Here is a 14903-nt window from a genome sequence, read left to right on the forward strand (position 1 = left end):
ACGTGGTTGACATGCAGCAGCACCTCAAACAAGTAATTTAAAATTTTATGCTCAAATAATTCTAGTGAATAGAAAATACTTAAAATTTTCCTTCTTCTTTTTCTTTTTTTTTTACTTCTTAATTTGTATGTGTTGATTTTTTAGATAACTTTTTAGAATAATTTAAAAGTTTTATTCAATATATTTTGGTTCTTAAGATAACCTTTTAAAGTAATTTAAAAATATAATTAATAAAAAGAAAAAAATATCAAAAATTAAGAGAGATAAACGAGTGAAAATTTTCTAATAAAATAAAAACTGGTATTACTCCAAAATTTCGGTTTCTAAAAAAGAAAAAAAAGTATTCAGAGACAAAGTATGAATAGTGAAATTTTAGTAAAAATTAAATTGAAAATTTGTGAAAGATATATTAAAAGTGTAAATTTATTATTTTAGAAAAATGGGCAAAATTTTAATAAATATTTTTTATGAATGTGATATGTATTGATATGTGGAGTTGGAAACTTTAGATAGAGATTAAATTGAATAAAGTAGAAACGTACACGGACTAAATTGCAATTTTCCCATTTTTTGGAGGAGGGACCTAAATGTAATTTTTTACATTTAATTGATATTTAGAGACATAATGATGAGATTAAAATCCCATAGCTGATGAGGTGGAAAGTTTGTGGAAATTTATGGAAATTAAAGTTGAAAAGTGTTGAAATTTGTTTGGATAATGGAATAAATGGACTAAACTGAAAAAAAAGGAAAAACAAGGGGGAAGAAAAGCAGGAAAAAGAAAAAGAGAGAAAAAATAAAATCTCCCATGCACTTTTCTTGAGTTTTTTTTCTTCTTAAAACCATAGTTTAATTTCATATCCTAGAGTGCTATGGAAATATTTTTAATCATGAAAACAACTTAGATGAAGGTGAAAGTGAAGTGATGATATGTGCTAAAAGAAATACATTTTAACCCCATTCTTAATGCATTTTTGGGTGATTGTTCGATGTTAATTGTGAATTTTATACTTCTAATCATTTAAATGCTTAATAGAGTACTTGAGAGCAATCTGAGTGAAAACCAGAGCATAAGAACAAGCTGCAGGAGCCACACAAGCTGAAACATTTCATATGGGCATACCACACAACCGTGTGACCCACACAAGCGTGTGGTAGGCCGTGTCAATTTCACGGAATTGCATACTGAATAGCAGAAAATCACGATTTTTAAATTTTTCGGGCATTCTAAGATGTATATATGACAAAAATAAGAAGATAGGAGTAAGTCATCAGAAAATATTTAAGAAAATAACTCGAAAAACACCATTGAAGCCGACTTGGAAGCAAATTTCTTTCAAGATTAAAGATTCCCAATTGATTTCTTAGGAAGTTATCATGAGTTCCTTTATTTCTTCCGATTATACTGTATATGAGGTGTTGTTATTTTCAAGCATGAATTAATTTTTTAAATACCTAGGGAGATGAACCCTATGATGGATTCTGTCGTTTGATTTTTATTTTACGCAATAAATTTTAGTTTCTTGTTCTTAATTATGTGTGTTTAATTCCTGGTTTGATATTTTTAGATTATTAATTTGTGTTTGATGTGCTTAAATTGGTGGTTAAATAGACCTTTTTAATAGTAGATCTTACATAGTTGAGTGGAGTTGCATGCAATCCTAGAAATAGAACGACATAAATCTACTGAATTAGAGTCAAATCTAATAGGGGAATTCATAGCACAAGTTAATGCAATAATAAGGGTTTTAATTAGAAAGAAATTTTAATTAATTAATCTATAGAATCAGTTGTTTTTATGGTAGAAAGGGATATTAACATAATTTAAGATTTCTACGAATCAATGTGCTAAGTAAAGAAATTGCGTAATTTAGATTGGTAGTGACCGGTGAAATCTAGGTGGATTCTTCCCTAGGTATTGTTTCACTTCTTGGTTATTATTCAATTATTTTCGTGATTTATTCTTTGTTGTGTTCGTTAGTTAATAAAATTAGTTAATTTTAGTTTTAATCAATCATTTGAATTATTCAGTTAAATAATAGAAAAACAGTAATTACTAGTTCTTTTAATCTTCGTGGGACCTATATCTTTATTTACTGTAACTATACTATTAATTGATAGGTGCACTTAACTTAGTTAAATTTTTAGTTAATTTTATGACACATCAAGTTTTTGGCTTCGTTACCGAGGATTAAAATATTAGGAAAATTTTGTTTTTATTAATTTAAAAAAAATTTATTTTAATTTCAATATTTTTGTTTTAAATTTAATTGTTACCTTCTAATTTTTCTTTTGTTTGATTCTTACAGGATCTTTTGGCTTATTACTAGAGGCAGCCCATTGGAACCATTAGTTTTTGATAGTGAGAAAAAAAAAACTACTTGTAAAATTCGAACAAAGGTTAGGAAACAAGTTAAGGTCAACAGATTTTAATAGACGATCAAGAGCAAAAAAGACATTACTGTGGAGATGGATAATAATCCTGGTAATCAACAACTTCCTCTATGTCATGTTTCTTGGACTATGTGTGACTATACTAAACCTACTCTGATTGAAGCTGAATCGAGTATTGTCAAACCGACTATTGCAATAAAAATTCTTAAGATTAAGCTGAACACAATTCAGATGGTGCAATAGTATGTTCAATTTGATGGGTTGCAAGATAAAATCCAAATGCTCATTTAACTAATTTTCTGGAAATCTGCAACACGTTTAAGATCAATAATGTTACTGATGATGTCATACGGTTACGTTTGTTCCCATTTTCTTTGAATAATAATGTAAAACAGTGGTTGAATTCACTTTCATGAGGTTCCATCACTACTTAAGTTCAGATGACTGAAAAATTTCTGTTGAAATATTTCCCACCTCACAATATATAATCTTGGTATTAGTTTGTATTAATTACTCTATATAGTATGTATATATAATAGAATTCTTAAAAAAAATCAATAGATGGTTGGGAAGAGTAAAATAGAGTTTTTCCTCAAATATTTGGACCAATTTCAAATTTTGGAATTTTTAATTTTTATTGTCGGAAGGTTTTTACCTAAATTCTACCATTGAAGACACTTGTAATTATAGAAAAATACTCTTAAAAATCAGTAAGTGTGTTCCATGCTTGGAAATTTTAAATGCTGCGGGGGATTCACTTCCAGCAGCATGTATGCTTCAATGAAATCTGTTTATTTACTAGAAACAGACTCTCTATGTAAAAAGAAAAAAAAAAAGAAAAAGAACTCTGATGATTTACTCGTAATCATGGTTTGGTTTTGTTTTTCCCTTTCCCCCTATGTTGTATTAGGAAGCTGCTTTACATCAATAGATGTATGTAATGTATGTATGTATGTATTTTAGAGGAAAACAAATACAAGTGAAAAACTTAATGATCTATAAATCAAAATAAGCAAATTGAAGGTTTTCAGTTAGTAATCATAGAAACTATGCCTTCGAGGTATACATGCGTCGTACTCGAATCTCCTGACACCACAGGAATAACCTTTCCTGAATCTGGTATCGTGTTTCCTTTTTACTTGTACCTCGACAGAGAAGAGAGAAGAAACAGGTCTGTGATCAGAAAATCTTGTTTCTCCGCGAATATAAGATAATTGATCGATGCCAGAACCTCGCCATAATATCCTATCACACCTGAAGAAACATATCAAGTTTATCCAAGGAATCCATGTATTTCCATTCAGCATTGTGATGTAAGAAGATGAAAATACCATGCAGGCGTTCGGCGTTTCTTCTTGGATTTGCCATTTTCTCCGGCGTATGAATCCGAATTTTGTGAATACTTGTAAGTAGGAGCAAAGAGTATCCGTCCCTCTTTGAAACCATCGAATACTCTCCCAGCTTCTCTCTCCATATTTAACTGCACTTAATGGAAAAGAACCGGTCAGTGGAGTTAACATCTTGAAAGTCGGAAGGAACTTAACTGTTCACTGTTATAATCCAGACATCATTTTCAAGGAAGCTAACATCTTGACAATGACTGGCTAACTTTTTGACTTTTTGTAGTTTCTTAAAGCAAAAGCAACTTGTTATTGACCTTTGCTCATGTTCATGCAAAGGGCTGACATTGTTATCTCAATTTTGTATGCAAATTTCTGATATTACTGTCTGTTGGTCTTTAGAAGTAGAAAGTGATAAACCTGATCTTTCTCCAGAAGGGTGTCCCAGTTATTATCCTCCAACAGGCTCTTGGTTGTTTCATAGCTTAACGCTACCCGATAATTCAAATCCCCGAGCCATATTACTCGGCTGCAATATTCACAATTTCTAAATCAATGACATAGCAACATTTTCTTTTAAATTAAAAGGGTCAATGTTTTGTAGAAATGGTTATATCAAAGCAAACATACTCATGCTCAATAATTTTCTCTGGGGCTAAATGATTCGGAGTTTTGCAAATGATGGGAAACTGTATGCCTTTGAGGATCTCAGAAACATCAGCATTCCTCTTGATCTCATCGCCTTCTTTCTCACCGGAAGCTAAGTGACTGCACACGAAGCAAAAGCTCGTTTGGTGCAACGATATGCTTACCGCTATACATCCCTGCAAAACTGTGGTATTAATTCTCAAAACAAAATATTGCCAATCAGGTTTCCTGAAATGCAATCATTGATTAAAGCAACATTAATATGCTAACCTTGTTACCAAGGCGTTTCATTATTCCTCTTCCTACAGAGCATACTCTGACATGAGCAATATACGGCACCAACTCCTTTCTAGCCCACACCGATAGGAACAGTCCAACCATCTGTTTGCTCGCTATAAGGCGATAATTCATCTCCTCAATTGAACAAAGTGGGAACATATCAGAGAGCGAAACCAACTCACCGATATTATATCTCGAACCAAGGTCTATTTCATTTGCTAAATCTTGAACCGTATTTTTCCTTCGATTCTCCCCACTTGTGGAATCAGCAGGACAGTTGCAAGTCTTGAGAAGGCTACTCCCAGCCCTGAAATTCTTATTCAGGACTTTGAGCACAGGTTTGTCGAAAATATGAGCGTTGGTCGGAGATTTCGACTCCTTGGAGACATTAGTATTGGAGTTTTTCAAATCATTGCCAGAGTCCGGAGTCGAATTAATAGAACTGTGATGTGGCTTGTTAAGTGCTTGGTTTATAAGGGCCAACCATTTTGCAGCAGGCTCATTGTCTTCACTTACTAGAATGTTTCCAGCATTGAGTGGAACAATTTCCTGAAACCTGGGAAATCAATATTCTAAGTAAAACATGCTTCAAAACAACTCATTACAGAAGCCAGAAAGCTACATGAATCTGGAAACAAAGTCGAAAAAACTCATGACGAGTTAACACTTTCGTTCTTATCATCTTGCTAAAGCTATCTCCAGGATAATTGAGCTTTAAGCTATCGTGTTCGTGTGATAGTAAACAATGCTTAAACATACCAGAAACTTAAGAATAAAAAGAACACAATCCTGAGTCAACCATACCCACAAACATATATATCTGCAGAGTGTTCCATTAGCAAGAAATCTTCCAAGTTCATGTCACTGTTGGGTGTCCTCCCTCCCACATTCCAGGTTGCAACAAATATCCTGCAAGCTCAACAATGACATTTTCCTGCTGTAAGAAATAACATAGGCCTCATCAGATGCACAAAAACAACTTCAAACCACAACACGGAATCCATACCGAAAATCTCGAATTTCAGTCATTGATGCCATGGAACACTCGAAATTCGAGAGATTCAGCCCTTCGAGCAGCCCACCACTTTCCTTTCTTTCTGAGAGTAGACAAGAATTAGCAACATGATGTTCACTTTTTTTGTTTTCACTCTCCCAATTCTAGATTCTAATACCAACAAATTTGTCAATGATAAAGGCCATGAGGTCAACATCAGAACTGAAACTTACACTGATTCATTTAGATCTCCCCACATGTAAGTAACTAATATCTGGCTTATAAATCAAACATTTTCCTGTTAGGTAAGCTACCAAAATTTTACACTTGATAAGAACAACTTAAGTCTCTTTTGATGATGGGATACCTTGCTTTATACATATAATAAATGAAAGTTGTCATGCACTATTATTATTTTCATTATGTATGTTGTTTATATTGCTTGGACTTCTTTATTTCTCTTAATGTACTCATGTACGACACATACAATATAACCTTCACAAACTCTCCAAATACATGAAAAGAAAAAGCATAAAGCCAAATGAATATACCCACGCTAATCACACAAACACGTATATATCAACATTTTCATAACCACATCCTGAAAGGAAAATAGGGTTCATTGCACCTAATACACTAACCATACCCATGAAACTCCTCCTTATGTAAGAAGAGGCTTCTAAAAAGTCCTTGTTCCTTGATGCAATCTTCTTCTCCAAATCTATCAAACATATCCCACAAACGACTTAAGAAAAAAAAAACAAAGGAAAATTAATAAAGTATTTTGAATTAATAGTCAGATAAGGGTTGATACCAGCAGAAATTGTATCACACTCTGATGATGCAAAATCATCGTCTGAGCCTCCTCTACCTCGTCTCTTAGAAGAAAAAATCTTTGGAATATTGAACTTGATCCCCAGCAAAATCAAACAAATCAAATCAAATAAAAATCAAACAACATATAGGAACAATTGTTTTCCCAGGATCAAAGATCAAGTACCTTCTTTTTCTTGTCATTCTTAACGGAGTTGTCAGGAGAGGTGGCACCGCTACGATCATCCCCAAGTTGGCTTTCATTCATTAGGTTACTTATAAATTAAGTAAGAAATAACTGTCAAAAATTTTCCCCAATATACTCTTAAATTAAACTGTCAAAATGACAATGATTCATAACAAAAACACAAAAACAAAATCTGGGTCTTCGAGTTTAATTCAAAACAAAAACTGGGTGTTTGAGTTAAATTTTTTTTTCATATGATTTTCTTTAATTTTTGTTTTAGGAAACGTAATGGAATGAAAACATTTTTGTGATGTGTTTCAAAAGGATGAGACATTAGCGCCAATTGTTTCGGAGAGCATAAGACTTATTATAAGAGGGTAAGCAAAGAAACCGTTGAGTTGCAGTTAACAAAAAGAAGAAGAAGATGTGTATATATATCTTTTGCTATATAACATTTGCTTTGTCTACGTAATTCATAACACATCATCTTTAATTTTATCCATTCCATTCCCTTTTAATCTCTATAATTTAATATTTCTTTTAACTTTAAAAAGTTACAAAATAGTTATTTAATTATCTGAAAGTTTTCATTTAAGCCATTAAATTATTTGAAAGTTTTATTTAAGTCACTGGACTGTTAAGTGGCTTTTTTTTCTTTTTAAAGTTCGGCCAGCAAGTTTCAAGCAATAATTTGACGATTGATATGATATATCAATACTCATTGAGGAGTAGAATCCAAGTCGATTTGATGGTCGGTGTTGGAGATTAGAGAATAAAGCAGTTTAAATTTTGGTTTGCAAATTCGTAACATTCAAAGTTGTTTTATGAAAAAAAAACTTACTTACAGAAGAGAAAGTGAATGAGAGCTTTCATTTGGTGCAGGTGGTGTGAACAGATAAGGTCATACAACAACGGTTTTAATAGCTTAATGACTTAAATGAAAACTTTCAAATAATTCAGTGATCATTTTATAACCTTTTAAAGCTAAGTGACCAAAACAAAACTTACTAATAGTTTAATAACCTCAAACATAATTTACCCTATTAAATTTCCTACATCAATTTCCAACCTATGAAGTAAAATGATTAAACTATGAAAGCCAAGGTTTTAGTATAGTTAGTAATGGGTGAGGTCCCATAACTTCAACGTTTGGGTTTGAATTCCATTATTTGTAATAATGATATATGGATTTTATTCGAATTAGTCTGGCTTTTGTTTGGTTTTTTTTTTGTCTATTGTACATTGTATTGATTCTACATTATAATTAGTCGGACATACAGAATACAAAATTTGAACTGTTGTATAAATTTTGAATCGATTTGCTTCATATGGAATAAATTTTTAAAAAAAAAAAGTAGAAATGGGGTAGGGTGGATTTTTTTCCTTTTAGATTGCGGGTATGGAGCGATTATAGAAATTGCGGGTTCCGCTTCGTCCTGCTTCACTGTATAAAATTATCATTTAATTTTGTATATATATATTTATTAAAAGAGTAAAAATGTAATAATGTATTATAAAAAAATTCATATATTTTATGTTCATACTTTTTTTTCTGAAGAATTATATTTAAATATTTGCTTGACTTTAAAAGTATTAAAAACAAGTAGCAAAAATTAAATTGAAGTGGAGTAGGGTGAAGCGGAGATGGATGCATCCAACATTCATAGAAGTTATAGTAGATTTCAAGATTATACATTAAGAGTGGAATTGAGGGTGGAGCAAAGCGTGTCAATTATGGAATTTTATAATACACACTTTATTACTTCCATCAGTAGTATATAATGACAATTGATAATTTTATCGATTGAGTTTGTGTCACAAGTTAACTCCAAACCAACGTAAGATCGATGACAACATCATGATAAATTAAACAATTGTAGTACATTTAGTATTCTTAATCAGATGTATTTACATGTTTAAATTTCATTTTAGTTTTTTCATTTATTGTACATATTGCATGCCTTATTATTAATTAGTTTTAAATCATACGTCTCATTATTTATTTTGTATGTTGTTTTGAAACACACCATTGTGTATCCCGACGTTAATAAAGTTAACATTTGTTAATTTTTCCATCAATTCTTGGATGATTTGACAAAGAACACAAATTTAAGTATTAAAAGAGACAAAAAATTAAATAAAAAACTAAAATAATTTTTTTTATAAAATTAGAGGGCCAAATAAATTATTATACCCAATACAAATAATTCATCCTATTTTATCAAAGTTTCCAAACAAATTCTAGAAAGAAAAAGAAATTCAAATTCAAATTAAGAACATTTAGATGTGAGTTACGAGTTTATCCAATCAACTTAAAATTCAAATTCTTATTTAAAGAAAAAGGATTAAATTGGTTGGACTACTTCTCCCGCTCACAGAATGTGTGTGAGAAAGAACTCACTATACTTCCATTAAATTCATCATTAATGACATTATTTTGTCTTAAAAATATACTTTCCAGAGTTTTCTTATTCAGATAAATTAGCCTTGAAGTAATTTTAGCCTGTTATTAAGATGATTTAATTTTGAGTATTAAATATTTGTTTTTCTTAACATTCGAATAATTTCAAATATATCACAAAAAAGTGAAATAATTCAAGTATTTTGATTCAGTGACTATTTTCATTTTGCCACCCATAATTATTTTGTAAAAAGTAATCACATATATATATATATATATTAAAATACATCAATTAGAGTTTGAGAATTTATATGTAATTAAACCTAAAATCTTTTAATCAAAGTTCAGGTTGAGAATGGCTGCTGCGGCAAACCCTAAAGAAGCTGTGTGCGTGACCGGAGCTAACGGATTTATAGGGTCATGGCTGGTCCGCACCCTCCTTCAAGGCGGCTATACCCGGGTCCACGCAGCGATTTACCCAGGCTCAGACCCCAACCATCTGTTGTCTCTCCCCGGCGCCACTTCCCGAGGCGTGGTGCTGCAGGTGTACGAGGCCGACGTCTTGGACTACCCAGCCGTCCTCAAAGCGGTGGAGGGCTGCCAGGGTGTATTCCACGTGGCCTCTCCTTGCAGTCTGGAAGATCCCAAAGACCCAGACAAGGAACTGGTGAGACCAGCGGTGCAGGGCACACTCAACGTACTCGAAGCCGCTAGATCAGCCAAGGTCAGACGGGTGGTGCTGACTTCCTCTATATCAGCCATGGTTCCAAACCCCAATTGGGACCCTAAAACCCAAGGACCCTTCAACGAATCATCCTGGACAGACCTGGAATACTGCAAGGCACGACATAAATGGTATCCAGTGTCAAAGACCCTAGCTGAGAAAGCGGCATGGGAATATGCAGAGAAACATGGACTTGATGTAGTGGCTATAAATCCAGCAACATGTTTAGGTCCTATGTTGCAACCCAACTTGAATGCAAGTTGCGCGGTGCTGCTACAATTGTTACAAGGCTCTAAAGATACCCAGGAGTACCACTGGTTAGGGGCAGTCCATGTTAAAGATGTTGCCAAAGCACAGATATTATTGTTCCAGTCACCTGTTGCTTCTGGTAGATATCTTTGCACTAATGGTATCTATCAGTTCTCTCAGTTTGCTCAAACTGTGTCCAAACTTTTCCCTCATTATCCTGTCCACAGGTTTTGTTTTGTTTTCTCTCTTTAATTCTTTTTTACCTGTAATAGTGTTTTTGTTAGTGTAGTAGTGCAAGTTTTAACATTGCTGAAACAACATTTGAACATTCAGGTTTGCAGAGGAAACACAACCGGGGTTAGTTCCTTGCAAAGAGGCAGCCAAGCGATTAATTGATTTGGGTCTAGTTTTCACACCAGTTGAAGATGCTGTTCGTGAGACTGTGGACTCTTTGGTAACCAAAGGCTTCCTGAAATCGCACTAGCGGATGTTACATTCAGAAATTAGGAAAACAAAACCTGTTATGATTTTTTTCTTTTTCTTTTGTTTTAAATTTTCCGTCTACGTAAGTCTAAAGTAAAAAGGTCGACAAAGTTTGTTGTCTTTGCTTTTAAATTATATATTTTATTTGGATAAAGCATTAAGAAGAGACGTGTGTTACCTTAATCACTTTGAGTCGACCAACAGTTCATGGAATGAAAAACATGAATCTTGCAGCTTTTTCAGACTTGAAAATTGTGCAATTTAAACTATAGATGCTTCCTTGCTTTAATGAACAGCTTATTATCTAATTAATTAACCTTGAACCTATGCACTTCAATTTGTTTTTTTCATAGTTCAAAGAGGACAACAAAAAGAGCCATCGAGGCTCCTAGCACGATGAGGCATTGACTCGAGTCCAGTAGAGGTAAAGCCCCGAAAGGCGAGTGTATCTAACAATCTTGATTAGAAAAAGATCATCATTGCTCGAGTCAGGCTTCCCTCTCTAATGGAAGCAAGGAAGAGACTTTGGCACAAACGCGACTGGTACAAACGAAAGCCATTAAGGCCAGCAACTCAAGCAGAACAAGGCCTTTACTCGAGTCTTATAGAGGCAAAGCCCCAAAAGGCGAGTAAATCTAACAATCTAGATAAAAAAAAAATCATCGTTGCTTGAATCAAGCCTCCTTGTCTAATGGAAGCAAGGAAGAGACTGTGACACAAACGTGAGTTTCTGAACCTTGATGCAGTAAGTCTTTAAGCATTCATTGCCTCCGGTAGTGGATGTGACTATTGACTTGAAACAATAGTAGTAACGAGATCCCAAAAGGCCTAACTCTTGAGGGGACTCGATAGACCAAATTCACCAAGGACTTAGTGAATTGAGTCCTGTACGGGACTCAAGTGTCACAACCCAACCAAGAGCCACAAAAAATTATTATTCTGACATGACCTCATCCTACCAAAAAAGTGGCCGGAGTCCAGAAATGTGACAAGGCCAGGGGTGGAAATGGGACTGGTGGCCGGCTATTCCTTGGCCAAACAGCTGGTCACATTACAACACCAAAAACCTTAAGACTAAAAAAACAACAGTCACTCAGGATCTCCTGCCAGAGATCCGAGTGAACCAATGGATGAGGCGAAGAGACTGCTAGGCTGAGTGGCACATGGAGGAAACTGCCAGTGATGGTTTGAAGCAATAGACGGATCAGTCTAGGCAAGGCCGGATGCAGCATTCACCTCGACTTGGATGGGGCTGGAAGCCGGAATAGTGATGACGACGATGCTCTAGAGATGAAACAGTAGGCTGCCAGTGAAGAACCAAACCAGAGAAGGTGACAACAAGGAAGTTGTGGGAGCTATAGGGCCAACCGAACATATAGGATTGAAGAGGAGAGAAAGAGCTTTCGATCGTCTACAGCCTTGGCCGGAAGACACAAAAGGCACCGGCGGCAGGGAGAGCAAAATGAGAGACTTCAACCATTCATGTGAAAGTTTTCATTAACAGCAAGCTTTAGCAACAAAGTTCATTTTTCGACGCGGAATAAGAAATGTTCATCACATTAGTATTCCATCATTCCCTTCAAAAGAAATCTTAGATCCAAAACAACCTTGGAAACGCCCAAAAGATACATTAATGATTCATTCATTCATTTATTTTACAGGAAAAATATCTACCTTCACCATATGAATGTAATCTTCCCATTGTACCTCCAAAATACTCGAGAATGCAGATGTGCAACTGAGAAAACTCTACCAATTCGCATAAAGATCGGCAAGAGCTCCGTACACTGCAAGGAACCCTACTACTACTCGGCGGTTGGTTGTCTCCTGCAAAAGCGTAAAGCATATCAACATCTTAGAGCAATCTGATTGAACATTTCATATTGCAGATAGTTTAAAAGTACAAAAGTTTATGAAAGAACCAACATGAAACTTACCTTCCTGCATGTGTTACTGAAACAGTGCATCCAATGTCTCCCTGTAAAAAGCAAGACTCTGCATGTAGCAAAATGCAGCTATCTGTTAAGCTGCATTTTCTGAAAAGGGAACAGAAAAAAGCTAACTAACATGCAAGAATAAGTACTAAAATGTTCATTTTCTATGTGTCTGCATCGACTTGCCAAAATTATGGAAGTTGGAACCTGGTGGCTGAGTTCATATAGGTTGTAGATAATGATAATTGATTGAGTTCGTACCTTGGAGTAGGCATAAACACCGGCCTCTTTAGATCCCACAGGACTTCCTCTTCTAAGAAATTCACCTTCTTTATATATGTATAGTAAGGGAATCCCAGTTGACAATTCTAAGCTAGTAACCTGTTTACTCATAAGAAACAGAGGTTATTAACTGGTACAAAGTACAATACATATTCTATAGGAATATGAGTACTACAAAATATTGTCTTTGCTACCTCCTGTGTAGCTAATTTGTCAAGATACATGATAATAGACCTCAAGGAATTCGCATGTGAAGCAACCATCACATGTTTTCAGGATCAAAGTTGGGGTTCAATCTGCAATGAAAATCTTACTTGTTAATTGGATTCTACATGTTAAGCTGTTTTAAACCTTCAACATAATAAGAACATTAGCCTTAAACCAGGGTGGTGCACTTACATGTTCTCTAAAATAGGCTACAGCTCTTTGAGAACACATTTTCTAGCTCTCGCCATTGGCTGGAGGACTATCGTAAAGTCGTCGCCACTCATGAACTTTCTCTTTGCCGTATCTTTGAGCCGTTTCCAGCTTGTTATGGCCCTGTAACTCCCCATACTTAAAGAGTAAAAAAGCTTGTTTCCAAGCTCAACCAAGAAAATGTTAAAGCCAAGAAAACCAGAGAAAAATGAAATTTAATGTACATTCTTTCATTCAACTCCCAAGCTGTTATAACTGGAACAGATTGCCTTTTAGTCTCTTCACTGAAAACCTGACTCCATTCTTTTGCCCGATCACTTTCCTTATGTATTATGATAGGTACCTGAGAAACATACATGGAACCAAAGGAATCTCTATGTTGCAAGCAATTTGACAACATGACCAAAAGAAAATCAAGACAAGTTATATTACTGCTGCTTTGAAATTCAATTAAAGTTTAATATCTTCAAGTACATTGCATTGAGGAGAAAAAAATATTTTACATAATTAGAAAAGAAAATCGGAACATTGTTTTGGACTCACCTTTTTATGGCGGTGTTTTGTCATGACAAGCATAGATGTCATCTGTACACGAATCAACAACGACGAGTAGATCATGTCTACAGGTATATTGCTTATTCTCCTGCCGGCTTTGACAGCTTCCTCAAAGCCTTTCTTGGTTAATGGCACATCGACACAACCAGTGAACAAATTTTCTCGTTACATAGAGAATCACCGTGTCGATTAGTATCAAAGCAGATTCCACTACAACAAAATTTACAAACTACACATATCCTCATCTCCTAACACAGGGCAACATATATATACATATATAATTGGATCAGGATAAGATGAACTCACCTGATGTATTGTTTTTGTAATCATTTGTATTTTGTGAGAAAGATGAAACAGGATCCACCAGTGGTGAATGAGAAGACAATGCATGAACTCCATGTAACTTTGATTGGCCATAGATAAAACTCCCTCCAACATCAACTACAAAGGCCTTTGAGATAATCTTTAATGGATAATTCCTGAGTTTCTTACAAGTGCTCCATCCATTACCACTGGAATTCAGCTGAATTGTTGCTATTGATTTGTGGAACATGGCAGTAGCCATTCTGATAGTCCAATATAACCTATCTCACGATCAGCAAATTAATATTACTACTTACAAGATATACACCCAAGGAGCAGATAATTCAGCAGAACAGGATATGTTTAATAAACATGAAAATTAGAGGAATAAACAAGACATGGCATCAACACAATTGACATGACTAGTTTAATAATATAACATATTAATATTCAACAGGACTGTCACGTAACTTCCAAAAAAAGAAAACAAAAATCGGGACTGTCATGTAATGTCATGCTTCCTTTTAAAAGACAAAACCCACAGAGATTCTGGGAAAACAGGTACAATTTTCTTTTGACATTTTTTTCCCATTAGATAAAAGTTATAACGTATAAAAAAGAATGAAAATAAATTAATCAAAGCAAAGCCATTGCAAAGCTGAAAAAAAAATGGAAAGTAAAGGAACAGTGTAACATACTTGAGAGGCCAAATGGGTATGAATAGAAATTGACAAAATACAATTAGAGAATTCAGGCGAAGGAAGTGACAGTCAGTATAAATGTAGCGGGCCAAAAACGAAAGGAAGAGAAAGTGGCGCAACAGTCTCATTTTAAGGGTTAATTCGATTTTTGCCCCCTGAATTTGGTAATTATGTTCACTTTTATGTCAATATTTTTCTT

General features: G+C 34.4%; 2 protein-coding genes and 1 pseudogene across 3 annotated transcripts; 1 reads left to right on the top strand and 2 right to left on the bottom strand.

Annotated features, from left to right (window-relative positions):
• Positions 1 to 3328: 3328 nt before the first annotated feature.
• On the bottom strand, positions 3329 to 7104 carry LOC107950405 (type I inositol polyphosphate 5-phosphatase 5). Of its 2 annotated transcripts, none has more exons than XM_041089674.1 (10): positions 6656 to 7104; positions 6470 to 6563; positions 6302 to 6376; positions 5668 to 5758; positions 5466 to 5570; positions 4653 to 5217; positions 4365 to 4558; positions 4155 to 4281; positions 3726 to 3874; positions 3329 to 3648 (listed from the first exon to the last, which is right to left on the bottom strand). In XM_041089674.1, exons 1-10 carry the CDS (start codon positions 6734 to 6736, stop codon positions 3426 to 3428), a joined length of 1704 nt encoding a protein of 567 aa, XP_040945608.1. In that variant the 5' UTR covers positions 6737 to 7104; the 3' UTR covers positions 3329 to 3425. The 2 variants fall into 2 exon arrangements, with proteins under 2 accessions (XP_040945608.1, XP_016740737.1); XM_016885248.2 differs by having other exon boundaries at positions 4155 to 4263; positions 6656 to 7101.
• Positions 7105 to 9016: 1912 nt separating this feature from the next.
• On the top strand, positions 9017 to 10756 carry LOC107950404 (cinnamoyl-CoA reductase 1). The gene is made up of 2 exons (XM_016885247.2): positions 9017 to 10256; positions 10363 to 10756. Exons 1-2 carry the CDS (start codon positions 9412 to 9414, stop codon positions 10511 to 10513), a joined length of 996 nt encoding a protein of 331 aa, XP_016740736.2. The 5' UTR covers positions 9017 to 9411; the 3' UTR covers positions 10514 to 10756.
• A 1414-nt stretch (positions 10757 to 12170) lies between these two features.
• LOC107949989 (2,3-bisphosphoglycerate-dependent phosphoglycerate mutase 1-like) lies at positions 12171 to 14265 on the bottom strand (annotated as a pseudogene).
• Between the last annotated feature and the right edge of the window lie 638 nt (positions 14266 to 14903).

This window comes from Gossypium hirsutum, chromosome D03 (genome assembly GCF_007990345.1).
Source record: "Gossypium hirsutum isolate 1008001.06 chromosome D03, Gossypium_hirsutum_v2.1, whole genome shotgun sequence".
Lineage (NCBI taxonomy): Eukaryota > Viridiplantae > Streptophyta > Magnoliopsida > Malvales > Malvaceae > Gossypium > Gossypium hirsutum.

Excerpts from the sequence above, each read along its gene's own strand:
- LOC107950404 (XM_016885247.2), top strand. The coding sequence starts at position 9,412 with ATGGCTGCTGCGGCAAACCCTAAAGAAGCTGTGTGCGTGACCGGAGCT. Across the intron at positions 10,257-10,362 it reads CCTCATTATCCTGTCCACAG|GTTTGCAGAGGAAACACAAC; the intron begins GTTTTGTTTTGT and ends TTGAACATTCAG.
- LOC107950405 (XM_041089674.1), bottom strand. The coding sequence starts at position 6,736 with ATGAATGAAAGCCAACTTGGGGATGATCGTAGCGGTGCCACCTCTCCT. Across the intron at positions 5,759-6,301 it reads CATAAGGAGGAGTTTCATGG|AAAGAAAGGAAAGTGGTGGG; the intron begins GTATGGTTAGTG and ends GTCTACTCTCAG. Across the intron at positions 4,282-4,364 it reads GAGAAAATTATTGAGCATGA|AAATTGTGAATATTGCAGCC; the intron begins GTATGTTTGCTT and ends TCATTGATTTAG.